Source organism: Microdochium trichocladiopsis (assembly GCF_020744255.1).
Source record: "Microdochium trichocladiopsis strain MPI-CAGE-CH-0230 chromosome Unknown B0I36scaffold_2, whole genome shotgun sequence".
NCBI classification, from domain to species: Eukaryota; Fungi; Ascomycota; class Sordariomycetes; order Xylariales; family Microdochiaceae; genus Microdochium; species Microdochium trichocladiopsis.
The window spans coordinates 3,212,953-3,240,784 of record NW_025763545.1 but is presented as its reverse complement, the minus strand read 5'-3'; the positions used below and the strand labels follow the sequence as shown (position 1 = coordinate 3,240,784).

The 27,832-nt window shown below is 54.5% G+C and overlaps 5 protein-coding genes across 5 annotated transcripts; 3 read left to right on the top strand and 2 right to left on the bottom strand.

Annotated features, from left to right (window-relative positions):
* Positions 1–2,732: 2,732 nt before the first annotated feature.
* On the bottom strand, positions 2,733–3,586 carry B0I36DRAFT_346099 (uncharacterized protein; the record flags this gene model as incomplete). Its single annotated transcript, XM_046156420.1, has 2 exons — positions 2,733–2,897; positions 2,972–3,586. 2 exons carry the CDS (start codon positions 3,584–3,586, stop codon positions 2,733–2,735), a joined length of 780 nt encoding a protein of 259 aa, XP_046017194.1.
* Positions 3,587–7,757: 4,171 nt separating this feature from the next.
* B0I36DRAFT_315435 (uncharacterized protein) lies at positions 7,758–17,827 on the bottom strand (the record flags this gene model as incomplete). Its single annotated transcript, XM_046152882.1, is given in 62 exon segments — positions 7,758–10,363; positions 10,434–10,456; positions 10,472–10,554; positions 10,576–10,762; positions 10,781–10,919; positions 10,932–10,985; positions 10,995–11,063; positions 11,073–12,597; positions 12,663–12,712; positions 12,737–12,814; positions 12,851–12,910; positions 12,920–13,039; positions 13,064–13,194; positions 13,213–13,237; positions 13,271–13,281; positions 13,336–13,361; positions 13,389–13,546; positions 13,559–13,624; positions 13,664–13,701; positions 13,741–13,792; positions 13,817–13,834; positions 13,847–13,996; positions 14,018–14,041; positions 14,063–14,113; positions 14,132–14,236; positions 14,255–14,323; positions 14,339–14,398; positions 14,423–14,480; positions 14,493–14,650; positions 14,669–14,752; positions 14,762–14,809; positions 14,819–14,848; positions 14,858–14,974; positions 15,032–15,092; positions 15,102–15,136; positions 15,158–15,211; positions 15,272–15,298; positions 15,311–15,355; positions 15,386–15,472; positions 15,485–15,545; positions 15,558–15,577; positions 15,596–15,613; positions 15,647–15,685; positions 15,698–15,840; positions 15,856–15,949; positions 15,959–16,099; positions 16,133–16,135; positions 16,226–16,366; positions 16,385–16,423; positions 16,433–16,590; positions 16,606–16,685; positions 16,737–16,741; positions 16,772–16,948; positions 17,003–17,071; positions 17,093–17,170; positions 17,195–17,323; positions 17,333–17,443; positions 17,453–17,512; positions 17,522–17,526; positions 17,548–17,575; positions 17,588–17,694; positions 17,719–17,827. Coding segments are annotated over 62 exon segments (8,472 nt in total), but the record flags the coding sequence as incomplete, so codon positions are not given.
* A 1,193-nt stretch (positions 17,828–19,020) lies between these two features.
* B0I36DRAFT_315432 (ribosomal protein L34e-domain-containing protein) lies at positions 19,021–20,236 on the top strand. The gene is made up of 3 exons (XM_046152881.1): positions 19,021–19,135; positions 19,313–19,436; positions 19,806–20,236. Exons 1-3 carry the CDS (start codon positions 19,095–19,097, stop codon positions 19,992–19,994), a joined length of 354 nt encoding a protein of 117 aa, XP_046017192.1. The 5' UTR covers positions 19,021–19,094; the 3' UTR covers positions 19,995–20,236.
* Positions 20,237–20,658: 422 nt separating this feature from the next.
* B0I36DRAFT_315429 (uncharacterized protein) lies at positions 20,659–21,809 on the top strand. Its single transcript, XM_046152880.1, has one exon. It carries the CDS (start codon positions 20,858–20,860, stop codon positions 21,635–21,637), a length of 780 nt encoding a protein of 259 aa, XP_046017191.1. The 5' UTR covers positions 20,659–20,857; the 3' UTR covers positions 21,638–21,809.
* A 175-nt stretch (positions 21,810–21,984) lies between these two features.
* B0I36DRAFT_315428 (uncharacterized protein) lies at positions 21,985–24,328 on the top strand. Its single transcript, XM_046152879.1, has 3 exons — positions 21,985–23,451; positions 23,540–23,710; positions 23,771–24,328. The coding sequence occupies exons 1-3, from the start codon at positions 22,124–22,126 to the stop codon at positions 24,174–24,176; spliced, it is 1,905 nt and encodes a 634-aa protein (XP_046017190.1). The 5' UTR covers positions 21,985–22,123; the 3' UTR covers positions 24,177–24,328.
* The last annotated feature ends 3,504 nt before the right edge of the window (positions 24,329–27,832 follow it).

Sequence of the window (27,832 nt, the reverse complement as noted above, 5' to 3'; positions counted from 1 at the left end):
GCTCCGGGTTCTTTTGGTTGCTACACTCACATCGTCATGAGCTCGCCCCGAATGAGCCGATCTCGCATGTCGCTGGACCTAGCCGAGACAAGTCCACAGACTGTCCCTTCCGTCAGCCAGCCATAAGCTGCGCCCGTGATGAGGTGGTTCGACGCAGGAGCGCCAGGTGGGCTCGTCATGGATCTTATTCCGCCTCGCTGCCGTATCTCGTGGCAACGCTAGAAATCCACCGTGCTTCGGGCTGTTCAACTTAGTCCTGCTGTCGTCCTTATTGATCACGGAACTACTGGTGTGCGACCCAACTAAAGGACGTGAGCTCTACATCATTGGACGGGGTGGGCAGTTCTACCACCAAGCGGCTCTAATGGGGTTACCAGGTCCATCACGCTCTGCATGGACAGGCCCGGTAGCGGCCTGAAGCAAGAAAAGATTTCGCTTCTGCGAATCCCGCGGCAGATTCTTGACGGGGACCAGGTCTTATCGACCCCCGACCAGTCCCGACCAGGCCAGCCAGGGTTGCTCTGCATTGCAGGATTCCACCATCCTCCATTCGGCCCCATGGGGAACTCGAGGCTGACGAGCTTTTTGCGTGAGTTGGGTCACGACATGCCCCTCGCCTGTCCCCGGCGGCCACAGCTCTCTCCTTCCACCAATTTCCCAAGGCACTGGCGAATCAAAGCTTCAACTCATCATGTGTCACCTTTGGCCTCCTTTGGTACTTTTGGTTGGCTTCCGCAGGCCTTCGGGTCACTGTATAGCGAATCACAACCGTGCACTGATCATACGACTACAAGTCCCGCCGATGCCAGTCAGCGGGTGATAACAACGAGTGGTAGATCTCGTGAACACGCTGGGAGATTTCCGGCCAGACCCAGATAGGGGTGACCGCTGGGCGCTCCGAACGGACGAGGCACTTCCACGCCATCTCACCGCCTGTCAACGTCGTACTCTGCCGATGACCGAGTGCCTGACTAGGACTGTTCGAATGTATGTATATGTGGGAGTGACTAGGAAGTATGTGTCATGGATGGGGTATCAACGTGGCCATTGGTGTGTGGATAAATCAGGTGATTGTGATGAAGCCCGCAGGAAAAGAGGCTGTCACCATGCGTCTTGCCCGGCGAATGGCTTCCCTCCAAGCCCGCCTCCCGACGCCCGCCGCGCACCGTTTGCCCGCTCACCCCTCTCACTTAGGGGCCTGAGGCCGAGGTCACTTTTCCGGAAATTGGTAAGCAGGAACCTGACGGCATAAACTTGTGTGTGTGAGCTTTTAGGGCTTTCTTGCTGTCTTTGGGCTCCCCAAGCCAACAGCCAACAGCTCAGCTCCACGACCGGAGTGTTCGGCTAAACATGCCCTGATAATGCTGTCGATCTAGAGCCTCCACTGATGGGAAGGTCCCATATCGGTCATCCTTGCTCGGCTTGTCCATGGTTTGGCCGAGCTTGATCAATGAATGCCCTTGCTTCGTAATGTAGACAGCAAAGGCATCGCTGACCACTTAGAAAAGCCGAGGACGGTTCTGCTACCCTGCACTTGAAACGAAATCAGAGCACACAGAAATTAGAGCACAGGAGTAGAAGTGGCGAACCCTAGCTATATGCTGCTGGCGCTATAGGGCTCTTTTGCAGGTGACCATATCTACTCGTTGCGTGGTGGAGCAGTTACCAGAGAACTTGCCGCGCTGAGGACTCGTCTGCATGAAGATGCACGCCTCCGCGACTCGTATGGACACCAATAGCTGCGCAGCGGCAGCGTATGGATGGGCAGACAGCCAGTCCCTCACTCTCATAACTAGCAAGACGACTGACTTCTCCAAATCGCTGTTTCTGCCCACGGAAGCACGCGATGACGCCAATGAGCGTACGGCGCGGTGGGAATAAATAGTATTACAAGTGTATTACTAATAATACATACTCAGTATGGTGTGTCCCTCCTCTTGCCTCCAGCCTGCATGCTCTCGGTGACGATTCTCAGCTCTATACATTATTCCGTACGTGGTCGTGAAGTTTCAGCATAAAACAAATGATGCCCCGGCCCCAGGGGGCAAACGACCAGGAAAAAAAGAAAACAAAAAACAAAAAGGACTCCACCAGCTCCCACCCACATGACTCCATGTCCGTCTAAGTTCCCAGAAACAAGATGCTCGCTGCAAGGCTTTCAAGTCTTGAAGCCAGTCGCCCCGCCAAGTATGCAACCCCTGACAAATCGGTCATGCTATCCATAGCCGCGCTCCATGTGGGCGGTTCGGCTGGTGGGTTTCGTGATTTTGGCAACTCCAAGCTCAACTCGGGGGGAGTTAGCATGGCAAGTGGCCTAGAGACAAACCGTGCAGCGCGCTGAGAAAGCGAAAACGGGATACACTTGATGTCCCAATGAATAGGGCACGATTAAAGAAGTGTCCGAAATGGATCATGCCGACGTAGTCTATTTTGTGAATCGATTCAAGATAAGAAGCAGGCATGTGAAAGGCAGGAGGGGGTATGCGTGACGCTGATGCTGTTGAAAAGAAATGCGGTTGGGCTACCAAAGGGGGGAACAGTGTGAGTTGCTGACGCGATGAAAACAAGGGAAAATGATGGATGCTGTAGCACGCTACGGTGGTGGTCGCCAGTTCTTTTCGTCGAGACCGGCGCAGTTGCTTACTGCCCGACATTGTGGCCGTGGGAAGAGGCACTCAAGAGGGGCTGCACGGCTGGTCGAAATGCTGTTGCATATGTGGATGGAGCGCGGCTCACGGCTGCTCGTCTTCTTCTAGGACTTCCTCGGTAATTTCACCCGAGAGGATTCGTGACCGCTGCTGACAGGCGTGTGGAGTGAAGCCTGGGCCGACCTTGTTGGACACGAAGCGCCATTTCTCGTTCTCCCAGTCTCGGATGGCGTTGCGCAGTTTCTGGTCCTGAACATTGGACAAGAAGTGTAAGCGAACTGCCTCATCTTTGTACGACTCCCGGATTGTGGTTTAGTTCTTACCATTTCGTCGTTCCACTGCGTAGCTTTCGCCTTCAGCTTGGTACAGTAACGAACCTGTAAAGTCCCGGACGATCGACCCGGGAAAAAGTCTGCAATTTGCTTCCAAGTCAAATTCTTGTTCTCCTTAAGATCAATGAGCAGTTGATCATCCTCGGGAGTGAACTTGAGCTTTGGACCGCGAGGCCGGGGAGCTGGTTCCGGCATTCCTGCTTGGCCGACCACGCTGGGAGCACCTCCATTCCCAGTACCTCCTCCAGTGCTTGTACCCATGCCCCCGTCATCGTGGCGCATCATTTTGGCAGGTGGCTGGTCCGGAAGTCTGTGGTGATGGTGTACAGGCCGGCTACTGGGTGGTTGGGTTGTGTAAGCCGCGCCGAGGGACGTGCTATGTATTGAGTCGATGTCGCCGTGGTCCAAATCGGAGAGCCCGGGAACACCTAGGTCTAGATCATCGGATCGAGGGCGCTTCGTACCAGTGACATGCGACTGTGTTGTTGCCAAGCTGTGATACAGAGGACCGACGATGGCATGAGGGGAATGAGTTTGTGGAGCATAGTGTGCAGCATGTGTCATATGCCTTGGGGCATGATGACTGCTCATATGGGGATGTTCCATGAGGAGGGGGTGATGTTGGGATATCTCATGTTGCGGTGAATGCTGTTGCGGGTCATGCAGACTCGCCTGCCTGCTGTCCGGGAGGGTGCCCGGGCCCTGGTGGTGATGATGGTGGTGTGGTGCTTCATAGTTATGCGAAGACTGGTTCTGCTCAACCGTGTGAGGGGCCTGGGGGTTGTAGACATCGTAGTCTGACGCGACTCGGTAGTTGCCCGCCAGCGTGTCTCCAGCATATGGATCCCGCCAGAGCGAGCCGCTCCGGACGGTCGCCACGACCTGTGTTGAGATGGTTAAGACGAGAGGAAGCCGTTAAGGCTCCCTTGGCACCGGTAGAGTTGGATCTCGGACGAGGCGTCCTCTCGCTAGCAGTTGGCTCGATGGCCAAGCGCTGTCTACGTCGTGGCTACAATCTACGCTTTGATGACCGGATGTTGTGGCTGTTCCCAGGCGATCATAAGGAGCCCGAGTCGATCACGCTCTTGTCCAGTCGTTGTATCAAACGTCTTTTGCTAGTAATGGCGAAATCGTCTTGGATGCGATCGTGTTGTTGTCTGGATACCCGAACCGGATCGCTACAGGACGAGAGTTGAGAGGGCGTTATGGACAGGTGCGAATTGTCTGGGCAGAAAAAGTATTGTTTCTACAGCAGCAAAGTAGTGTGTCGCGTAGTGAGGATGCAGTGCAGGATTTGGTTATATGTATGTCAACCGGGAGCAGCAGATCAGCGAAATAGAGCTAGCCAGGGTGGCCCACGGGAGCATTATATCATCTGAAGATGGCCACGGACTCCATGCGCAGGACACCGACCAGGATGGCACAACGGCTGCCCGTCTTTGCCTCTTGGTGCGTGAAAGGCTCGCAATGCCCTGGTACGACATCGCCATGCCGGGTCGACTGGTAGGCATGGTTCCTGCACTGGGTGTGGAGAAGAGCGCCCCCCTGACCTGGTCGACTGGGGTGGCCAGCATAATCGAGCGGATCTCCCACTTGGGTCCTCTGGTCAGGATTGAGACAAGAAGGGTCCCCTGGTCATGGAATATGATGCAACAAAGGTAGGGGCAAGAAGGGGGGGGGGGGCGGCGGCGGCGGAGGATCGCCTGTGCCCAGCCAGCGCATGCCTGGCACGGGAGATGGAACCCAGCCGTAGCTCCCAGGCTTGACCCTACTCCCCTCCCACGCTCTCCCAAGCTGGCGCCCAACCAGGGCCAAGCTTCGGCTTGGGGCACACCTCGATAGGGAACCTCGAGACTGCACAATTATGAGCGAAGCGGTACGGGAGAAACAACCTGGGCCGAGCTCCGCCGAGCATAAGAATCTAATGACACCAATGACCCACCCATACCAACGGCATGGCAACGAGGACAGGACCACCACCAGGTGGACATATCGTCAGAGACGGCTGAAGCACTGACGTGGGCATGGGCTACCTGCCCGCGCCCGCAGAGAGGACCACAGCACGCAGAGAAAAACTTCTTCGGATCGCACTGACGAGGGTTGTCAAAGGAGCAGGTGCAGGGGCAATTCGTGGCCAGCGAATCAGCAAGTAAGAAGCTGATGCGCGGGGCACCTAGCGCGTCCGACGGCAGCTACTGGAGGACAAGACCAACTGTCCAGATTACCGAGCAGACGGGGTGTGACGCGATCGTGAGGCGGCGCCTGCAGCGATGCTCAACACTGGATGCTGCCAACTGAACTGTGTACGCAGCGTCGCCCACGCAAGCCTTCAGCATGTAGCCAGGCGCAACTACACGCATCCACTGATGCGGATCAGTCAATTCCCAAAGCCCGCCGTGTCTGCATAACGGCCGGAGATTTGGCATGACCAAGACGCCACAAGGACAACCAGGAGTGCCAGCACCCTCTGAGCATGATGGCGTCTGACGAGGGTGTGTGAGAGGCGGGTTGACGACCAATGAACGTCAGGGCAGCCGCAAAGTCTATGGACCTATGCGGAGCCTGACCGTTTAGCTGGGTGCTGGGATGACAAAGTACTCCGTATCTGTGGCTCTGGCGTGGCTGCCATGGGCCAAGGACGCTTGTCGAATGCCACGCCGCGCCCGAATTTCGACGTGTATCGTCAGCAACGCAGACATGGACCCTGGGCTTCGCAAGACCATGATTGATGCTGCAGATGATTGTTTGATGCACTGTCGGCCGCCCCAGTAAACGTCCAGAGTGACGACGGTGGTATTAGGGTGATGGCGTCTTGCCGGGGCGGGCACGCCGAGTGCAACTGTGTCAGCTATTCTTGGGGTAGGAGCCTGGCAGTGGAAAGCTTCCACAAACGTTCGACGATGCCATTGCAACTCGTGTGGTAGCTGTGGGCGAACACTGGAAACCGGAGGGAGTGCGCATGAAGGGAAGCGCGTCGTGCAATTTCGGTGGCAGAAGGTGCAGGCCCGCGGGGGCGCGCATGACGGGCCAGGGCCGGGGGCCTGGTCTTCTAGAACAACCACAGAATGTCCATGACGGTGGGCGAAGGGCTGACGAGATGCTGAGCAAGACCAGCTGCCGAAACGCAGCATCTGTCTGGAAATGCTTGGATACCACCGTGGCAGCCAGACAAGCAAGAATCCATGCCGCGACACAGGCAGTGTGGCTCTGGGACCGGGCTGGATGAAACGGCAATGTGGTCGGCCTTCACGATGCTACCATGGTACGCTGGCAGCCCGGCAGGCTGGATGATTTGCACAAGGGGGAAGGGGCTGGAGGTGGCGCAGAGCCTCCCAACTACATGGAAGCGGTAAGTACCTTGAGCCTTGCACCGAGAGATGACATGTCCAGCCGTGGGGCTGCATTGCCGCGTCGTCTGTACGTACCTGCATGCAGGAGCAGGATGGTGCTTGCGTCCAAGGCCAGTCTGACGGCTATCCCTGCTGTCGCAGTCAATGCACAACCAGGCCACGGATCTCAAGAGCAGAACTTCTCCCGCACTCCGTCCTTGCATAACCCACAGAGCGCCGAGAGAGAGTGTGTGCTCATAGCCGCCCGGACGGGGCCAAGGGAGACTGCCGTTACTCGTGACCCTCGACCCTCGACCCTCGATCGCATTGGGCCGTGGCCAGAATGCATCGCGACAAACACCTTCAGTTGCGCCTCTGCCTGTCTCGTGGGTTTCATGGTGTGCCTGACGTGCCCCGGATCCACTCCTGTCCGCCGCTCGAGACTGTCTCCATGCGCTTGCCAATTGCTGACAATGCTCCAGACAGCCCCCTTGCGCATGCAAAATCTCCGGTCTCGCATCGCTGAGATGAGCCCTTCCAGCGTGCTCACTCTGAACGGCTCGGTTCGTCATGCGTGCTATTTCCGTCCTGTCAGCTGCCCACCCTGCTTTATTGCTGGCATGGCTGCCTCGCTGTCTGCCTTGTTCGCATGCCAAAGCAATTCTAGTGGCAGGCGATTGTGAAGATGATATATCCCCCCACCTGGAGAGCCATGCATCCCGGTCGATCCCGCCTACGGGACTCGCCCTCTAGCTTCTTGTCTGTGCCACTCTACTATGGGACGGGATCGCCAGGGACTCCTGCCGCCGCCTGCAATGGTTATGCAAAGCAATGCCCGCGCAAGTGTCGCTGACGTTTTGTCGCTTTACTCCGCAGTGCATTGACGTTGTCCATCTTGAGCCATCCCATTTCGGCCGCGCCGTTGGGCTGCCAGTGCCCCCGTCCCCAGCGCGCTGCTACCGGCTGTAAGCCATGCCGTGCTCCAGCGCCCGCCTCAGCATCCTTGTCGTTTGACCAGAGGGCACACTGCCCCTGTCAGGGTTAGCATCAGCCCATCCTCTGTAGCCCAAAAGAGCCGCACATGCCAAGGCCTCCGCATGTCTCATCTCGTCATCCCCTTCCACATTCTCTTGCAGAGCCTCATCCAACATTCATCACAGAGCCTGGCCTGGTTAATGCATCTGCACCGCCTTCTGCTTTGTCAGATCTTCTAAATGTACACTCCATTACAACATATGTCTACATAACCAGACCTTTCTTGGCACACCTCATAAGGGGCAACTACGCGGCAAGTAACGAGGAACCCGTCGCTGATCAAAAATACAAAACGCCATCGAACGTCCAATCTCAGGAGCCACTACGTGTGATGCATCGTGACCACCGGTGAGCAGCGTCATGCCGCAACCCCCACCTCCCGCCCCATCCTGAAGGTATCTAGGTTGTGTGCCGTCAAGCAGTTCCCCTGCTCACCCCGCACACGGGGTTGCCTGTTGCGTACCATTCTCGGCGAGGAAGTCTTCAAGTGCACTTAGCTTGACCAAGGCGTTCGGCGGCCAGAGTCCGATTATCTGGTCTACGCAAAGCTGTCGTCGCGGTCAACGCCCACATCCTCCAGTTCGGCAAAGTTTTGGAAGTGCAAGGGTCGGTGCTGGTCGCTGTAGAACGGCAACGGTGTATCCAGTTTGACGTGCAACGGCTTCTTCTCGATGCCTGCAAAGCTGCTGCCCATGAAACTGTAGTTCCACTTCCCATTCTCTGGGACCAGGAAGAATCCCTTGTATCGGGGGCTGAGCAGAAGCTTGCGCTTGATTCCCATGCTCGTCGTGAAACCCTGCGGTTGATCGCTGCCCGTGTCCTTATTCTCCGCGCCCCAGCGATAGCCATTCGGTGTCAGTGCCCATGCAGATAGTGATACCGAGCCAGGTGTAAATGCTACATCGACCGTGATGGACTCCTCCTTGTCCAATTCTGGGTGAGCGTCAAGTAGCCGCGCATGTTCCGTCACGTCCGAGGCAGACATGTAAGGGAGCTCGTTCCCAGCCATCGTGTGGATCACGCCGAGCGGCTCCATCTCCTTGAGGTACTCGTGCTGCGGAAGCTGATGTGGAAGCTGCACGTTCCGTAGTCCACCGATTTGAGGGATCATAACAACGCATCGGATCTCCTTGATCTGCTTATTGTCAGGTGCGGACACGCCATAGAGATAGCCCGCAACCTGGACGCGGAGATCGGCAATGGTGATGAACTTCTTGAGCACATTGTTAGGCATGACGTAGGTAACATCCTCCACGTTGTTGTCGACCGAGGACACATAAATGTTGTTCGATCTGGTGCGCAGATTGGACGTGGCAATCGCTCGTGTGCGCCACTCCGTCTTCGATGCAAAGGTTTGCTGCTCGAATTGGGAAGTCGTCGTTACGATAATCTCCTCTCCGTGCACGTTTTGGGTCTTGGTGGTGACTGCCGTGAGCTGCTGCTGCTCCTGTTGCTGTTTCTCGATCTCGGCGGCTTGCTGGCGTTGGAGTGATGGCGCTGAGATCTCCATACCCAAGATGATATCTCGAACTTCGCTGCTCGTCAGACTGGAGACGTTGACGTTGTTCTTCTTGCCGTAGTCGTGCAATATGAGATCGCGCAGTTGGGTCTCCACCTTGATCCAGTCCTCGTCGGAAAGCGTGGGCCAGATGTGATGCTGCTGAGTAATGACGGTCTTGTCAGGACGCAGTGTGAGCTTTGTCTTGTCGGGATTCACATGCAGCGCACGTAAAATGAGTACGAGACGTGAGAACGCCGTGTACGACGAGACACTCTTGTGCCATTCATCGTAGAGGTTGAACAGCACCATCTGCGGTTCAGTTGCCCTTAGAATCATGTCACCGAGTTTCTCCACCTTCATAGCAGCCTGGAAAGGAAGTTGAAGCTCAGAAGCACGGATAGAGATGTTGGGAAAGTCCAAAAGATGTACCTCGAGGGGATCTAACAGACCCTTTCGAGTGACAATCAGCTCTTTGGGCTGCTCCTCTATCGGCAGCGATCTGATCAACGCAGCTACTTCTTCTGCCGTCTTCCATTTGGCCAACTGCCCAAGACGCTTTTGACCAGCCCAAACGCTCGTGTGGATGATTTTCAAGAACAGTTGTCCGGTACGGGGATTGAAGATGAAGATCGCACCGTTGATCGGCTTGGTCGTCAGGTTGCCCTCAAATGTCTTGTGGATGGTAACACGATAGACGTTGGTGTCGTCTATGAAAAGCTTGGTTTGGTTGCTGAACAGTTCCGAGTAATTCTGGGAGTTGAGAAACTCCTGATTGCTCTCTGAGGCATACAGTTGCAGGCCCTTCCTGATGCGCTCACGCAGGACATAAAGAGCTGGATTTGCTTTCATGATCTTGGCCATCGCTTGCTGCACAAGGACTTTCAAGCCGGGGAAGTACTGCCCATAGGCGGAATAGAGATTGTAGGCGAGGTCGATTCCTACCATCAGACCCGTTGCGGATGGGTAGATGCTCATGCTGTCATTGGTGTAATCCAGATACTTTGCCCTGGTATACCGCTCGATGTCGTGAGAATCATAATCACCATAGCGCAGCTGAACGTCGACCCAGAACTTGTTTGTCGTTGTGGGCTCGAGGCTATCTTTTGTGTCAAAAAGTAATGACGGCCGGGTGACGTTCCATTTGTTGCTCGCAAAGAGGAGAATGTCGGCACAAGAGCTGTTCATCTTGTAAGATTTGCGAGGATGGATGGTCTCCTTCTGCACAGTCTCGATGCCGAGTGATTCCAGTTCCTGATCAAACACCTGGCAAAAGTCCATCACCACGGACTCGTGAATCTTCTGCCACAAGTGAGCCCGGAAGATCTGGATCAACGAGATCTTCAGAGTCGGAATCTTGCCGTGAAGGAAAATGCCAGTCAGATCCAGCTGAACCTGGAAGCCGACGTAAACGTTGGCGCGATTGATCGTGGGCGACCACCAGAGCGTGAAACGACGATTAGGGATTTGATTGAGACCAGATCGTTGCGCGTTCGTCAATTTCTTGAACTTCATCGACTCCTAAAGAAAGAAAAGGGGTTAGCAAAACAGAAGGTGCTACTGAAAACAAGGGGCAATTCGGGGAGCATACCTCGAAACCAGAGTTGTGTAGCACTAAATAATCGTGACGCAAATACAGTTGATCTCGGTCAACTCGAAAACCAGCCCAAGGAGTAGACTCTGGATCAAGAGATATATCTTTGATCATGAAACTGTGCATCTGTGGGATGAACCTTTCCACGGGCTTCTTCCGGGTCAACAAGCAAGGGATTTGAGCAATATCGCCGAAAATTTGCGCGGTAAGATACCAGTTTTGGTGGGTTTTCGCCGGAACCCAACGCAATCTGCGTGATGTCCAGACACTGAAGCCGAGTGATCGTGCCAATGCCACAACATCCCAAAACAATCTCTTGTGTGGGCCTTCAGACTGAACGAAACCCAGCATGTTTTCGGGATAAACGTACCACCCGTCGGAGTCGATCAACCCAGCAAGTACTGCAAGCCGGACCGCTCGCGAGTTTTTGAGGTACTGCGCAGGGATATGCTTGTGGTCGTTCTCATAGCCAGTCAACCCTGGCTGAGTCATAACATTGAGGCTGCGAAGAGCATTCAGGAGAGTATTGGGGCCCTGCTTCTTGGTGGGCTCAGGGACAAATTGCTCAGCGAGCTGATCCTCCTCATCAGCACTGAGATCACCGTACGCTGATTGTCCTGCCTCAAGCTTGATGACCTGGCGGGTTGTTGTGCCACTGGCGATGTTATCCACGTCGTCAAGCTCGACATCAACATCTTCAGTGTGCTCAGTTGTACTGAGCATGTCGAGAAGTTCGTCCTCGGGAATTCCAAGCTCGTCCTCGTCCTCAACCACATCTGCTTCAATGATCTCATTGGGCTGAGAAGAGCCAACTTGATCCGTGAAATCTCTGTCTTGAGAAAGTTGGTGAAGAATGTCCTCAGGGATAGACTCAGATGCTGTTGTCCGCTGAGACTCAAATTTCTGATCGAGACTTGGCGGCGAACTCTGCATAGACTGGCCCTGAGGTTGCGAATCTTGGTCCAATGACTGCGTTCGAAACTGTTGAGAAAGTTGGTCGCCGTCCAAAGGCTCATCATCCTCGGGATCCCACACAATCTCTGGCGGGCCAGCATCCAGGTCCTTAGCCCAGATATCGATCTCGCCCTGCTCCTCTAGAAGACGTCTTCGCTCGGCTACCATATCTCCAGGATCCCAGCTATTAACCTCGGGATCGTAATGAATTGGGGGCGGCCGATCATCTTCACTGTCTTGAAGTTGATCAAGAAGGTCCCGAGAAGTTGCAAGTGGATCTTCGCTCGACACAGATCCTCCCGATGCGAGATTGTCATCCACATCAGGAGCAACTAAGTCGGGTACGTCCTCCCCAAGAGATCTCGCCTGCGAATTGTCTTCTGCTGGTAGGATTGATGTTGTACTTTGAGGCGATACCCAAACGCGAGCCTCTCCCGGTTGCCGACTTTCCTGGAATGTCCAGCCTTCCCGGATCCGTCTCTTGATAAGTGTTGCGCGAGCTACTCTTGGCCCATCAGGACGATCAGGTAGCGCGATGTGAGCTTGCGGAAGAGGCCGATCAGCCAAGGCAGTCCTACCAACAGTGGCATAGGACAAGTTACCATGGTACACGAGGTGAAGGTCCAACTCAGCTGCGTGTCTCTGTAGAAATTCTCGCACTTCCAGCTCATGGTTGTTGGCAATGTCTGTGTAAGTTCGTGTGCCATCTCCTAGCCAAAGCCCCAAGAAGTATGGGTTCACGGGGACGGACTGTTCGGGAAGCTCAAAACCAGGTGATCGGAATAAGCGGTGCTTGGCGCGTTCAGCAGCAGGTAGATTTGCAAACTCTTCCGCGGTCATCTCCACAGTATCATACCGGTCTGAAGCCGCAGCATCACCATACTCGATTTGGAGAGCGGCCAAATCATCGCCCTGAGATTCGGTATCGTTGTTCAGCAAAGCGTCATCCTCAGGCAATGACCCGAAGGCAAATTGGCGCCCAAACTTTGTGGCCTTGATAGCGCAGTAAACCCGGATCTTCAGATCTCGCCCATGAGCATTCCAAAGTAGAAACGCGTTGGGCAAGTTCTGGTCAAGCTTAACTTCACCGCCTTTCCCATTCGCTGATTTGTCGAGGAAGCGTTGGCGCAGATTTGAGAATGTGACATCGCCGGCCTCATGACGTTCGCGGCTCTTTTTCTTCGCTTCCTCAAAAGCTGCTTCTTGGCTTTCAAAAATTGAGGAGGATGATCCTTGTGTCCTTTGATGTTCGTCCTCTCCGGGTTTCCCCACGCGAAGGTCATGTACGGTGCCTTGTTTCCACCAAGCTTGAGCTTGTAGCACTGTTTTTCTGTGATAATGCCCACGGTTCTATTGAGGACATTTCGGATAGCGGCTGCTCCACGGGGTGTACGATCGACCGCAAGAAGCCAAGCAATAGCTTTCTTCAGAGCATCGATGAAGCTGTCGCATTGCTTCACGAGATTTGTGGGACGGTTGGGATCAGCAGGATCTGAGCTCAGGTCGGGGAGTTCGCCAAGCTGGGTAACAAAATTGCCACGATGGTCTTCCATGGTTGAACCATCGTAAACGTTACCAGCTCCTTTCTCTTTGTGAAGGACCAGGATATGGTTCGAAGTGACGACGAGTTCTTCTTTCCTAGCGCCGATCTTAATCCGATAAAGGCGCTCTACACCCTTCACAAGGTTGAAGGCCCGCCTTGGTTGACCATCCGGGCCAAGCAGCTCATCGCCCTCTTGGACATCCTCCACCTTAACCTCGGTGCCGTCATATCGAAGAAGCTTTGTTCCGTAGGCGAGGCATGCTTTTTCCCAGAATAAACCCTCCCATGAGGGAAAACCGGTGGCCTTGAACAGGGTGTGCTCAAGGATCGTCTCTACGTTTCCAAGCGCTTGGATGACGTCCGTGCGGTAAGCGTTCAAGTTCCACAGCTTGCCATCATGACGCTGGCTGGTCCACCAGAATGGATTGCTCTTCATCAGTTGATATATCTTGAACTCGCTTCTTGTGCGGAAGCCCTTGTCGAAACTCAAGGTGCTGCGGTCTTTCTGGAAGAGAGTGTTGATGCGAGGTAATCCGCGATCCCAGCTATCCTCGAGATCTTCGAGGGTTAAGCGACGATTTTGCTGGTTTGCTTCCAATCGCTTTTGCGAATACTCTGTCCAGACCCGTTGCGAGTCAATAAACTCGGCTTCCCAAGGGATGATGTAGCGGAAGATGTTCGGAATCAGAGTCTCTTCATCGTGCGACATGCCAGAACGATAATGGGTGACTCCAACATCGGTCTGAGAAGACCACCTCTTGTCACTCGCTGGAATCAAGATATGAGAGCCGGAGATCATGCCGAGACCACCAAGTTCTTTGGGCGTATAGAAGACAGCTGGAGGGAAACGAGAGGGCATCTTCGAATTGAGTCCAATCTTGACCCGGGTCTGGATTTTGGTCTCGCACTTGACAATAGTGTCCAAGAGGTTGACCGTCGACACCGCAGCCTCGCGATAGTATGTAAACAGGGCGATCAGTGCTGTGTTCCACTTGTTGGCTATCTTGGTGAACGTTGTCGACCCAGAAGACATGAGGATCTGCCGAATCCGATTGTTGAACTTCTGTATGTCTTCTTCTGTGACCTGCAAGAAGGCATGAGCTGTTCGCTCCTTGCTTGTGTTGTCTACCAGGGACCACACGCTGTCCTTGACCGGGAATTCATCGTTCTGATTACGGATCTTGGGCAAGATTCGAACCTCAAAGCCCGACATGGAGAAGAGCAGATTTGGGTTGTCCCTGCTATAGACACTGGCAAATGTATCATCCCATTCGATAGTTGTCACAGAGCGAGGCAGCCGATTCTTCAGATCCCAAAACACGGCACGGCCCAGATTGACATCGTGGCGCATCAAGCGCATCCGAGAATCTCGAGGCCAGCATTTCTTTGTCTTGTAGCCAATTACATTCTCAAAGTTGGGATCAGGCTGCTCGGTCAGAAAGCGTTGGATCAAGTCGCGAGATTCCTCGGCAGTGAAGCGGAGGAAGACCCAGATCTTGTCGATATATCGCGTGTATAGGCGGATCGGATGCTTGGTCTCTGTCTCTCTGTCCCGGAACTGCAAGAAATCATTGGGGCTATTCGGTGGACCAGCAATCTCGCTGGCGCGATTGAGACCCAATAAGAGAAGATCGAGGACGAGACCGTAGTATTGGAAGACAAATCCAGAGAACTGCAGGCCGCGGATCATGCCATAGCTGTTGACATGATTCATGTCCTTGTAGGTCAGCTGCACGTTGTTCTTGGAGCTGATGTAGTCCGCCAGATTGTGGTCCATGATCAGCCTCAGAAGTCGGTTGAGAAGGGTGAGATCGATCTTCTCGTAGACTTTGGACAGTTCCGTTTCAATCATGACGTTGCACTCGCCGTCAGCAGTCTGCCACACTTTGTCGAGATTGTTTATCCCTTGGGCCCACTTGTATACGAGAAGTGGAGGAACTTCCGAGTCGGATGGTTTGATCCAGGCAGGAAACAAGTGTCGCTGATCTGCCTGATACCACAAGTACTGGTCAAGATACGCATCGCTGATCTTCTCGATCGGCTCGATGTCGTAGACAGGGTTTATTGTGCTGTAGTTGTCGTTCATGTCAATTTGAACTTCCTTGAAAGCTCGTTGCGTAAGCAAGAAACGCTTGATTCTCTCCAAAGTCGTCCCAGGACTGTCGTACGCCTGCTCGATCAAGGCAAGCTCTTCCCTTTGGCTCTGATTCAGACGCCCTTTCACGGAGTATGCCTCCCTCAAACGCTCCAAGGCGAGAATGAGAATCTTTGTGTCGTGCTTGTAAGAAACGCTCGGGAAGGGAATGGGTGTAAATTTCCGTGACTCAAGCCAATGTACTGTGGTGGTGTAGATAGCGACCGCCTCCTCTGAGGATACATACGGACCATCCTTCATGTAGTTGTGTTGTCGCTCTTGTTCAGCCTTCAACCAAAGTCGTGTCAAACGACCGACGTTCTTCTTGGCCACGGTCTTGTCCACAGTAGCGCCACGCCGGATCCGTTCCCGGTTGTAGTGTGCCACAGAAATCCACCAGTCAGCCTTCGCCTTGACATAGCGCAGGATGATGTTTTCAATGGGAGCCGGAAGACCTGGAACCTTCCAGGGGATGTTACTCTTCCAACACCTCCAGGCTTCAGACAAATGCTGCAGCACGGTATTGACTTTGTTCTGTTTGATGCCCTCGGGCATCATGTCCATGAGATCAGCCATGACCGAGGCACGCAGCTCGAGATCAAAATGCGACTCCACACGCTGTTTTGTGACTGTTTTGGCGACACCCTTGCTGTGTCGTCCTTCGAACTGGCGAGACAACAAGTTCCCAAGCCATCTTTCCAGAAGCGGAATGATGCCACGCATAAAAAACAGCCAGACACGCCACGCGGGAGCCCAGAAGCCACATCCAGGGCCTTTCCCAACCGCACCAGTATTAAACCGGTAGTAGATCAAGTGCTTCAGATCTTTGCACGACCTGATCTGGTGCATGAGCTTGTACTTGTACCTGTACATGCCAGTCAACTGCCCAACGTGGTTGAAAGCATAAAGGATGCCATCAGCCAGCTGGAAAGCGTCGATGTTTCCCAGGCGGTATTGAACTTGCGAGTCGACAATGAGCTTCGTCAGTCGCAAGATTTCACGCATCAGGTGAAATGCGTTACCAAAACGAGACTTTTTGCGTTCTTTGGTTGTCAAGGTCTTGACAGGCTTCAAGTTGAAATTATAGTCCAGGTGAAGATATGTCAAATTTTTGCGGTGAATCAGGAGGTTGAGCATGTTGAAACCTTGCCGGCACACCTGAAGACCTGCCTCGACCCAGTCGATGGTCGTCTGCTGGAAAAACTTGGTCTGTTTGAGAGTGCGGAGCAGGTTTTGACGGTTGGTGGCTTTTGGCTTCTTCTTGTGCAGCTCGTTGAGGACGTAGGACTTGAGCAGTTTCTGATACGACACGCGAACCTTGATCGGCTGTTTGGGCGGGCAGTGTTGTAGGTAAAACTGCTTGACAAGTGGCACGTCTTGCGCCCGCACCATGGAGCCGGAGCGCCGATCGAAGGGGAAAACAGCCCACCATAATGCGATGGCCGCAGCAGTGTCCTCGTTAGAGAGGTCCTCATCAGCGAGGAATGGCGAAACCCCCGCTGGTAGCTTGAAGCAATCATCCTCTGGTTCCTCGTTACTGCCTTCGCCAAAGAGCTCATCTTCGTGGCTGATTGTGGAATTTTTGGAGGCAACAATGCGTGAAGAAATCGGGTTGATGCTTGCATCGAAGTGAAACGCAGGCATATCTGGATCTGTTGTTGGAGTGTACACAAGCTGCGGATATGAATGCCACGTCAGTTGCACGCTCCGAGGAAGTGAGTTGTACAGATACGGGTAGGCGACTCGTGACTCTGTACGTATAGGGGACCGAAATATGATACGATCGATGGCGTTGAACTCGCCGAAGTCTTCGTTATTCGGATCAATGTCTTTGAACAATGGTTCGAAGCGCGGTCCTCCAGGCAGGGCAACGTTGAGTGCCTTCGCTGTCATGAATCCTTTGAGGTCGAAAAGGTGATAGTAGTTGGGATCGACAATATCCGTCAGAAGCGGTCGGCTTAACCGGTACAAGGCAGCCATCTGGGGTAAAGTCAAGTTCCATGACTTGTAGCTCGGACCATTAACATGCTCTGTATCGAGCAGAGGTCTGTGATCGTAGAACCAATCGTATATGGCCGCGTCCTCTTCCTCGTCGAGCTCCATCTGAATCGGTGGCAGAGGCTCGACATCCTCCAAGTTTTCGGACCACGACAAGGGCGGCTCCTCGTCGTCGAACGGCGGGAAACGCATTCGCTTGAAAAGTCTCCGATCGCTCTTCTCCTTGGCCATGGTCAGCCACATTGTGGCCCACTGGGCCTGAAAGACCGGCGGAATGACTCGCGGTGTCTCATTGACAAGAGTCAAACAACCGTTGACGTGGTAGAGGACTTTCACCTCCCGCACAGACTCCCAAGGCATGGGCATATTCTCCAGCAACTTCAGTACAGCGTGCGGCATGAATTTCAGGGCGCCGAGGTAGCTCCGCTTGTCGTTGGTGTATTTCTTCTGCGAGACATCGCCTATGTCCTTGACAATCTTACGCAAATGCTCCGGGGGCATGTCTGCCTTCTGAGTCTCGACGAAGCCACCTTTCCGCTTCTCGCCGAAGCGATTGCGTTGAGATCGAAGCCATTCCTTCTTCTTCTGTGCAAATTTGGCAGACTGAGGGTTGCCAGATGGTCGATAGCCTGGCGGAGGGGGAGGCGCAGGACCTGATGGCGGCGGTGGCAAGAAGTCGCCAGGCGGGGGGGAGGAGGAGGAGCACCGGGCGGTGGCGGCGGACCCCAGCCTGGCGGAGGAGGCGGCGGAAGACCAGACATTCTTTGGATGCGGGATGTTGTCTGGAGCCTGCGACGATGCTAAAGGCTGGCAGATGTTGCTCACGCAGCGCGAGCTGGCGCGGCGGAATCGGCGTGGGGCGCGCGCAGCCGAGCACTGAAAGACGCGACGTCGTCCTCAACAGTCGTCAGGAGTGATCGTGGCGTTCCAACAAGTGTCGGCGCTCAGCTCCGACAACGACGGGGAAGCCAGAAGCGACACGAACCCGTGGTGTGTTGGACGGGCTGATGATGGGGGACGTGACGAGGTGGTTGATGATGGTTGCACTTGCGCCAGTATGCAGCTGCAGCTGGAGTTTTTTCTAGCATCGGCGCAAGCTGGGCAGCTTGTCAGGGAACGCCGTCTACTTGGTAGCGTGGCGTGCAGGGCCCGCGACGGAACAGCCTGGAAATCTGGGGCCGTCTCCAATCAAAGATGGCTGCGCTGCGAGGGTCTCGAACAACGGATCTTGGCGCATGGCGAGTCACGTGATATGGCGTCGCATCTTCCAAGCGCTTCAGAAGGGACTTTAGGAAGCTCATTCATTATGTAACACAGTGCGGTGAAGGATGAAACTCGCAAGTCGCTGGCGTGTAATCGGGTTGAGAATGCATTGCATCGCTCCTGTCACCCTGCATGTCCCAATTCATCATAATGCCGCGTGGTACTCCCGGCCGCGGAGGCGCTGCCGAGAGGCTCACTTTATGACTGACTGGATCGAACTGGAAGCGCCGCCGTACCTCAAGTCGGATCGAAGTCGTCTCCATCTGCGGTCTGATTATGGTTCGTGGTAGCCAGCTATGCATTTGACCTAACTGAATGCATCTTGTCGGGCTCATGTTGACCGTAATGAAAAGGAATAATACTATATGAGCAGATTTACAAAATGAGTCGAGCATAAAGTTGGTAGGCAGCCCTTATATCTTGTGATTCATTGCACAATTGCTCGCGCGAGCATGACCTACCTGTCTGAGGATTGGACTGCCAAGCTGGAAGAGCCTGACGGGCCATTGTGATATGAGATCCGCTGGCAGTCTCGACACGTGACTGCGGACGCTCAGACCAAGTGCACACTCCAAGGCTGCGGTGGGTCGCGCGCCACTCTTCTGATTGGTCAGGCAAGCGGAGAGCCTGAATTTGCAACACCACACAATTGCAAGCCTGTTGTCTCGATTTTCCGAAAAAGTTCAACCCTCCAAAATCCCACCATCACGAGCAACCCCGTTGTCCCAGGCAGTTTACCCAGTCAACACCCAACAATACCGCCAAAATGCCGTCCAACAACCGTGTCACGTACCGCCGCCGCAACCCGTATGTCCACCGCCCTTCCAGAGCATCCGCACTTTCCACAGCCACACGTTGCGCAGAGCCCGAATGAATCGATCACGCCAAAGTACAACATTCGGCGCTGTGCGATGGGGACTAGCGGATATGGGGATGCTCAGTCACGACATGGAACGAAAGGCTGATTAATTGTTTGCGCCATAGGTACAACACCAGCTCCAACAAGACCCGGATCGTCAAGACTCCCGGTGGTGAGCTCCGTACGCTGCACCTGAAGAAGCGCGGCACTGCCCCGAAGTGTGGCGACTGCGGCATCAAGCTCCCTGGTGTAAGTCACACCATTCTCGATTAGCGCACACGAGGTTGAGAAGCCACACGTCGGAGTGGCTGGTCGGTTCGAGCACCAAGGCTTCCGTGGCTGCGACACACGGCTCGATACGCGGCAGCAATGTTCAAGATATACCATGTGTTTGCTCAACCTCGCGGGCTTGTTCATTGAGTTGTGCGAGAGCTCTTCGGTCTGGACCCGCCGTGGTTTCCGGAGCACTGGCTATCCACGAACTTGAATATCGGGGCTTCAAGCCATGTTCGCCAGAGGACCGCCCAGCTCTGTCGCATAGACATAATGCATCGTGCATGCCACAGTGGCGCTTTTCTCTCTTCACAAGCAGTCAGCTAACGTCGTCCTGCCAATTAGGTCCCTGCTCTCCGCCCCCGCGAGTACGCCAACATCTCCAAGCCCAAGAAGACCGTTCAGCGGGCGTACGGTGGCTCGAGATGCGGTAACTGTGTCCGGGATCGTGTTGTCCGTGCCTTCCTGATCGAGGAGCAGAAGATTGTCAAGAAGGTCCTCAAGGAGCAGAACGAGGGCAGCAAGAAGAAATAGATGTGGCAGCGGATGATCATATGAGAATGGTTGGGCCCAACGGCTGGTAGCGAAGTCTTCACCCATGGATCGGGAACGGGCCGCGTCATTGCTTTCGGTGTTACAGGGACAGGTCTGCATGTTGTGCATAGGAATCGGCTACCCACAAAGATAAAAGGGAGACGGCTTTCTACTTTCTACCGCTTCTGCTCTTCGCCTTGTCGGCCAAAGACGGAAAAAAATCAAAAACGACATCAAGGACATTCCGGGCTTCCTGCGCCAAACTCCCGTGACGATGCTGTGACAAGTCGAGCTTGTAAGCTCTAAGCGCAATCAACACAAGCAAACACATCATGCATGTATGGAGTGTGATCAAGCATAGCCAACTCAAAGGTGGCAAGCCTTCTCGTGGATCTGGCAGAGCCATAGGGCTTGACTCCAACACAATCGTAAATCGGCGTAAGAATGAGGTCAAAATCCCGCGCACAATGCAGCCGAGCTACGTACAGCCCATGCTAGACAGGGAGAGGTAATATCGGAAATAGGCTGCACCGGAAGGACGCCCGCATGCATCTTGAGAGGACTATCAGGCATGCGCGGGCAAGGACAAGACGTGCCCCACTTCTGGCGGAGTTGTGCCCGTCATGCATCCCCGAGAACCATTTCAATTCTCTTACGCTCTGACGAATTGCTCCCGAGAATCTCCCACACTTCACACTACGGACGGCCACACGTCGCACAGTCAAACACGAGCGGCATCATCAAAGGCCATCCTTGCGGACGTAACACGACTGACCAGCCACGCGCTGCTGCGGTCAACGCGAATCTCGAGCTTGAAAAAAGCTTCCGAAGTAACCTCGTGACACACTTAAAATCTGCTGAGCATGGCCTGTCATTCGGCTGCCACGACTTTCGCTCGTCATGCCTGCCCCAGTCGTGCACCATCTCTGCGGAACACTTTATCAGCTTGTTCGCGACAACGACGCGGGCTGCAGCAGAGTTGTAAGATTTCAACAAAGGCGGGTTGCGGCGTTTTAAGCCATGTAGCATCAGTATCTCATGTCCTTTCTCGCAAAGCTCAGCCTACGAGCTTGGCTAGCACGACAAGACACCTGTCTACAAGTTCGGGACTCAGGCGGCGACAAGATGTCGAAGCCAGCAGCGCAGCACCCAAACAAGAAACGACCGCGTCGGATCTCGACAGACTCGATGTGCTTGGAGCCGTGCCGGTGCCATCACATTCTGTCGAATTGTGCATGGCAGACGGCTTCCAGCTCAACAGCGGCGCAGAGATCAGAGGAGGCACTGGAGTGCTACTGGTGGGGGGCGAAGGGTTTGCGTGGCGGCCATGGCTCGCTCGGGATGGCAGCAAGCGGCTTGTCAATGGCAAGGGACAATGGGATATAGCTGAAGAGTCTCTGGCACTGCTGGGACTCGTTTGGCCACGCCCCGACATATTGATATTGGGCCTGGGTCCTGAAATTAGACCTCTTAGCCCTGCGGTGCGAAGACATGTCGCAAGCCTGGGCATGCGCGTCGACGTGATGGACACACACAATGCTGCGGCGCAATTCAACCTGCTGGTCCGCGAGCGTGGAATTGACGAGATCGCTGCAGCATTGATCCCTCTCGGCTGGAAAGAAGGACGCGGCGCTGGGCCGTGATTTTCAAGTCATCAGCCCGATCAGCTAGTATGAGAATGCTCATTAATCCAAGCGCATTAGGCGCGAGCCAAACTAAGCACCCTCAGTTATGTTCTCATCGCCAATGGCCCCCGCTTACCTACTCGACCATGGAAAATACATCCATGGATGAACTTATCGGACAATAGGCGTGTCCTGAATGTGGCCAGTCGCTGCCCAATGGGGCTGGTTTCGTGTCCGCACGTTGTGAGCTGAGTGGCCAGCCCTGGGCAATGACGTGCCGCACAGCCGTGGATTGTCCCACCCGGGAGAAATCTTGTCTTCTAGCCTCGCAGCGTTGCGCCTACACGGCTGCATATCAACGTCTCGAGACACGCCACCACCTTCTTGTCGCCAAGTCGTCCTTGCAAGTTTATTTTGTGCGCCCGGAACCAACGGGGGCTTGGGAGCGCAAATCGCCGCCGCCACTGCCAACAAGCGACAAAGAGCCCTGCGCGCGCTCGACAGATGGCATCCCCTCCGGCGATGCCCGAGGTTGCGGACGGGGACCCGCCACTGCTCCGGGACCACTCCCGTCTCCGGGCTTACACAGCCGCCGGCTCCGGAGTCACCTACAGAGGCCTGCGCATTTTCTACAGGCCTCACCCCAAGGCTGCCGAGTTGCCTGTTGACCCGGCGCCCTTGCCGCTCCTGGTCTTTCTCCACGGACTCGGCGGTTCTGTTGCCCAGTTCCACCCTCTCCTCACCAGTCTCGCAAACTCTGCCTCCACCCTTGCAATCGACCTTCCCGGGTGTGGCCGCTCCCTTTTTGAACCAAAGTCTTGGGACGCCTATTCGACAGATGCTCTCGTTGACCTTGTCGAGACGGTCATCAACGACCACCGCGCAGACAACCAAGGCGTCGTCTTTATCGCTCACAGCATGGGAACCGTCCTCGCGGCCCGCTTATCCAACCGCTCTACTGAATCCGCGACCGAGAACACTCTCGCCAACCATGTCATGGGTCTTGTCGCCATCTGCCCTGTCGCGGGACCGCTGTCAGAGGCCAAGGCTAACGCTGCACGGAAGCTTCTGTGGATTCCTGAGTTCGTGTTCAACATCTGGCGCGCTTGGGATCGTTGGGGTGGCCCCGAGAGTGCTAGTGTCCGCCGCTTCGTTGGGCCCGGGGCTGACAAAGAGACCCGGGTGCTTCAAGATTGCTTCAACTCACAGAGCCGCTCCGGCGTGTTCCGGCGCATGGCCTGGGGGAGTCTGCCTACATATGTTGATGGGCAACCAATTGGCGGTCTTTTTGGAAAACCAAGCTGGGCCGGCTTGGACATTCCGATCTATCTCATTGCAGGTGAACACGATACAGTGACCCCGCCATCAGAGGTCGTTAAAATTATGGGAATCCTTGACGCAGACAGGTCATCCGCCGGTCCACACGTGGAAAATGGTACTGGGAAGCCGGTAGCTGCAGTGGACGACAGCGAAGATGTATCTATGGAGCCCGGGCCCCATGGCGCCTCTCTTGGTGATGCCGCGGCCCCTGTTATCCTTACAGGCGACGAGTATCAGCAACGTCCTGCTTGTATTGAGGCAATAAGTACTCAGGATTTTGAACGTCGGCGGCGGTCTGCCAGTCTTGGAGGGTCTCCCGATGATCCGTCCACCCCTCGCGACCCCGACGGAGCCACTCAAATTCCTCCACAGCCTCGGCACCCAGTCAAAGTTATCAAGACCATAACTCTCCCCTCCGGACATGCCCTCTTGTACGCACCGACAGTGGTTCGAGTCCTCGCAGGTCTCATTGGAGATTTTCTCAATGAGCATATAACCGGTCGCTTCTCCCTGTGAGTGTGCATATAGCTCCTTCAGTACCCTGTGGCGAAGTTTTACCACGCCTGAACCTCCGATGCTGACTCGACCTGTTCAATGCAGAGGTTGGCAATTGCAACACCTTTCGAGAGAAGGCAAATGGGACGTGAAAAATCTCACCAAATGGAAGGGGGTTCGGCCGGTCTCTGAGCCGGTTGCAGGTATCTTTCGCGCCATGAAGACGCTTAGAGAGGTCGATGAAGAACATTGCCCCAAGGTCTTCACGGAAAAATGGTGAACCCCTCCCCAACCCAACTATGCGCAACTCGTGCCTTGTCATTAACTTGTGGGCAGGGGCTCGATGATCACGGATGTGATCGATATTAGTCACGACAACCCTGTGTATGATCCTCGATCGTTTGGCGAGCAAATACGATATCATAAATTTCCGACCGTCTCCAAAGTCCCACCGACCGATCAAGAGGTTGAGCAATTCATCACTCTCGTTGATAGGTTGCGCGAGGAACAAAAAGCTCGCCCACAGTACACGCTTAATAAGGACAACAATTGCTACATTGGCGTGCATTGCCACTATGGATTCAACCGGACCGGGTACTTCGTGGTGTGCTATTTGATAGAGCGGTGCAACTATGGCGTACAGGAGGCGATTGAGACATTCGCAGCCGCACGACCCAACGGCATACGACACGTCCATTTTCTGGATCGATTATTCGTGAGATACTCCGGCCTGGTCAAATGAAACGACCAATGGCCGTTCGCCATTCAGTATCACGCGTACAGTAACCATACACTGGGTTATTGCTCTAGGCCATTTTTTCTCTTTTCCCTGGCGTTTTAGCAGATAGATCATTAGCTGCCGATTAGATACCATAATCACATCCAATTATGCCATTAGGTGGACTGATTAACGCACTTGTGTAGCCGGGCGATGTGTCAACTGATGTATCCACCGTAGTTCCCGCATCAGGAGGTACGGGGGATAGGCACTTCAGAACAGGCGCCTCCAGGTTTCCATTTTCTGCCTTGGCACCACATAGGTGTTCCGAACGGTCGAATCAGAGACTCGTTCCACTGACTACAGCCACCAAACAAAACGCGAGACATAGCAAAAACCTTGAGCTCGACATCCCCCAGAAGCTGACAGCCATGCTGTGGGCTCGGAGGGCACGGAGCTTCCCCAGCCACGAACCATGATAGGGACTTCCACGTCCATCGTTGACTGAGCTTCCATATGATGCTGCTCGATGTCACCCCACTGGAATGGACAGGTATTTGCGTGTCACTTACGTACGAATTCAGAATTCCACGACAGCGAAAACACCATGCATGAATGCAAATTGTCCTTGGTATCTCACAGGTGTTAAAGCATGACATAGCTCACTGTTCCAAATGCTGTTAGCTGGTGGAATGACCGCTGCGTGGGCTAAGTTGAACACCTCGGCCACCCCTATCCAAGTTCAAACGCTAAGATTTTGAACCACAGGATCGTATATGTACGTGCCATGTGATGATAGCGCTTCTTGATTATTCCCTCTGTCCAGCAGATTGAGCTTGGGCCACCCCAATCACCTCCATTTCCGCTCTCGTTTCAGCTCAACCCAGGACTGTGTTTGAGGGGAATCTGCGACCGCCGGGTGTGGTGGAGCTCATTTTCCAAGGGAGCCTGGGCTTCCATATTGAGTTATCGGCCTTTCCACGATCGATCGCATGCAGACAAGCTCGGCGGAATTGCTGACATCTTTGGGGGTTGTTCTTGTAGACTCAAAAGACAGCGTAGCCTGACTGGATCGGCTCAACCTAAAAGGGCATGTTTGGCAGACTTTTATTGCCACTTGCAGCATTTCCCAACAAGAGAATGGGCCTCTGGCTGATTGATACACTCAGATTGCCCACAAAGAAAAGCAGAGGGGGGGGGGGGCAAGAGATCAAGATCTCTTGTCGTAAGAGCAGCGTCGAGAGGCCTATTGCCGAGCTCTCGCCTGGCATGGGTCGAACATATGCTGCTGACCGCAGGAGCTCTCACGATACTACAAAATGGCTGGATCTTCGCCAAACGAACCCTTCCAATATGCCTCATCGCTCGCGACCACTCATAAGCAAGTATACCACAGCGACGAGCGCTACCTTCATCAACTTCATTGGGAACCCTGGGGAGGTCCGTTATTGTTTTTATGGGCAAAAAAACAGTCACCGCGACTGTGTTTCTCAATTCGGTGTCGTTAACACTACTACCCGTCAAGTTGCCACGGACCTCCGGGCCACGATATAATCGGCATCGGCATCACTTCCTGGTTATAGTACAGCAACCCGCCTGATCCCAACACTCCTATTTACCATCCTCTATCTTGAATCCATGACACCATCCATATCGTCCAACAGTTCAACGCAGGCTTGCCAACACGTCTCCAGCGGGGCTCTGCTGCCGCAGAGAACGACCTAGGAATCTCTGCATAATCTGATCGGGCAATTTCAACCTACGCACAGGGGGACGATGCAGACGAAGTTGCGTCGCGACCGACGCCGACGCCGGCGACCCTCCGTGAAAAACGTTCCGAGCACAAGTCCGCGTAGACGGACTCAGTGGAAGAAGAGCCAGTGTAGCAAGTGTAAGAGCCACCCAAGCAGACGTACGGGCCGCTCGAGATGCAGAGCAGAGGAGTCATGCGCATTCTCAGCCCTGCCTGCCTCAATAGGCTGCGTTATCCGGCCATTCGGCCGAGTTTCCAATAGTGACAGGGCAATGCTTTTGAGAGGGTCCGAACAACGGAAGCTAACGCACAGGATTTCCAAGCTGAACGCCACTGGAACACCCTGAGCCAATACAATACTAAACACCACGATCAGCGCCGCCTCCAACACTACCATGGCCATGGCCCTTCGTGCCTGTAAGTAGGCATAAAGACCTGACCTCCCTCGAACTTACTCGATGCTCTCGAGTTTTTCGCAAAGAAGTGAGCAGTGAAAGATGTGCTTCGTCCTCCAGATACGTAGTCTTTCATACGGCTGTGCCGAGGTCTATCAGTTGAATGTTTATTTACACTAATCACTGGGCTCGGCAACGGTGACGAATTGGGCAAGGAATAACCACATCCACGACATCGTCTCTCTGCTGGGTTGCGTGGAGGTTCCCAGCTTGGCCAAAGTGGACTACACTAGTGGTCTTTAGCTTGGTGCAGAGATGCGAAGCACCAGACCCGTCGGTGTTTGTAGCACATCTTGCTCCATGCCTGAGTTTTGTTGAGCCAGGGCTGGCTTGGCTCTAATACAAGAAGGCTCTTTCGCTCGAGCTGCGCGAGAAGGGTACAGGCATAAGCAAACTTACAAACAGGCGTTGATGCGCTACCGGAGTAAATGACTGAGGAGCACTGCCACTGTTCAACTCACTCGCCCTGTCTCTTTCCACCTGTCCTCGCCATGATCAGGTGTCCAGCCCTTCTATGAACCCCCGCCATGCCCTACCTCAACCCGTCCACAACCTGCTCGAAGGGATGCCATCTTGTTCAGGGCGACTGAAAGCTTATTAAAAAGATCGATCCACATGGAGAGTGCGGGGTGGGATCTGATTTCTGGCGGTCTCCGGACCGGCACCCTTGGCAAGATGCATCCGGACGACTGCCCAGGTGCCGTACACCATGGCCTGTGACACTACGATCTGGGGGATGCTCTTTCGAGGCTCCTAGCGCTGGCGTCGAAGAAGATTCTGACTATGGTGGAAGTGCTGTCTTGGACAGCCTACGCTGTCGGCTTCCAGCTGTCTGCGTCCTTGTCGTCCAGGACCCGAGGCTTGTTCGCGAGCAAGACCCGGCTCGCTCCTCCATGTCCTCGTTTGCACGCCCATGAAATGGGATTCCTCAACCCACGGTCTACTTGGTATCTGTCGAGTCTCGGGTTTTGCAGGAGCGTGCGGATAACCCCCGACGTGCCCATTTCCTCATGCCCACGAGAACGCAATTCAACCAGTCATGTCCTGAAGGTTCAGATCGACTCTTCAGGAGGTAGCTGACGACTTGTTCCTACCTTCGCCCAGTGCCCAAGACAAGGCAGCACGTCCGTTGCTAATTTCAGACTGTGGACATCGACGCGAGGATTTTTCACTAGCGTTGAGAGTATAGCCAAATGGCCGCGTCCCGGTGGCCAATATGAAGGGAGTCGCACGGGTTTGATCACCTAGACCTGCTGCGGTCGAGCCATTCTTGAGCAGATACTTTACCAAATCATGGTGGCCGTTCCTAGCTGCCAAGGACGGCGTTCCCCTCCGCCCCTTTTTTGCCGCTGACGTTCACATCGGTGCACACCGCTGGCCACTAGCTGGTGCATGCACTCCAAGTGTACGCTAGCTGCGGACGTCAATCGCGCGTTCTGCCTCTCTACGCCATGATACTCTGGATCAGCGCT

Coding starts and splice junctions, on each gene's coding strand:
- B0I36DRAFT_315429 (XM_046152880.1), top strand. CDS start 20,858: ATGGCCTGTCATTCGGCTGCCACGACTTTCGCTCGTCATGCCTGCCCC.
- B0I36DRAFT_315432 (XM_046152881.1), top strand. CDS start 19,095: ATGCCGTCCAACAACCGTGTCACGTACCGCCGCCGCAACCC. Junction 19,136..19,312: donor ACGTACCGCCGCCGCAACCC/GTATGTCCACCG, acceptor TTTGCGCCATAG/GTACAACACCAGCTCCAACA. Junction 19,437..19,805: donor GCGGCATCAAGCTCCCTGGT/GTAAGTCACACC, acceptor CCTGCCAATTAG/GTCCCTGCTCTCCGCCCCCG.
- B0I36DRAFT_315428 (XM_046152879.1), top strand. CDS start 22,124: ATGGCATCCCCTCCGGCGATGCCCGAGGTTGCGGACGGGGACCCGCCA. Junction 23,452..23,539: donor ATAACCGGTCGCTTCTCCCT/GTGAGTGTGCAT, acceptor TGTTCAATGCAG/AGGTTGGCAATTGCAACACC. Junction 23,711..23,770: donor AAGGTCTTCACGGAAAAATG/GTGAACCCCTCC, acceptor ACTTGTGGGCAG/GGGCTCGATGATCACGGATG.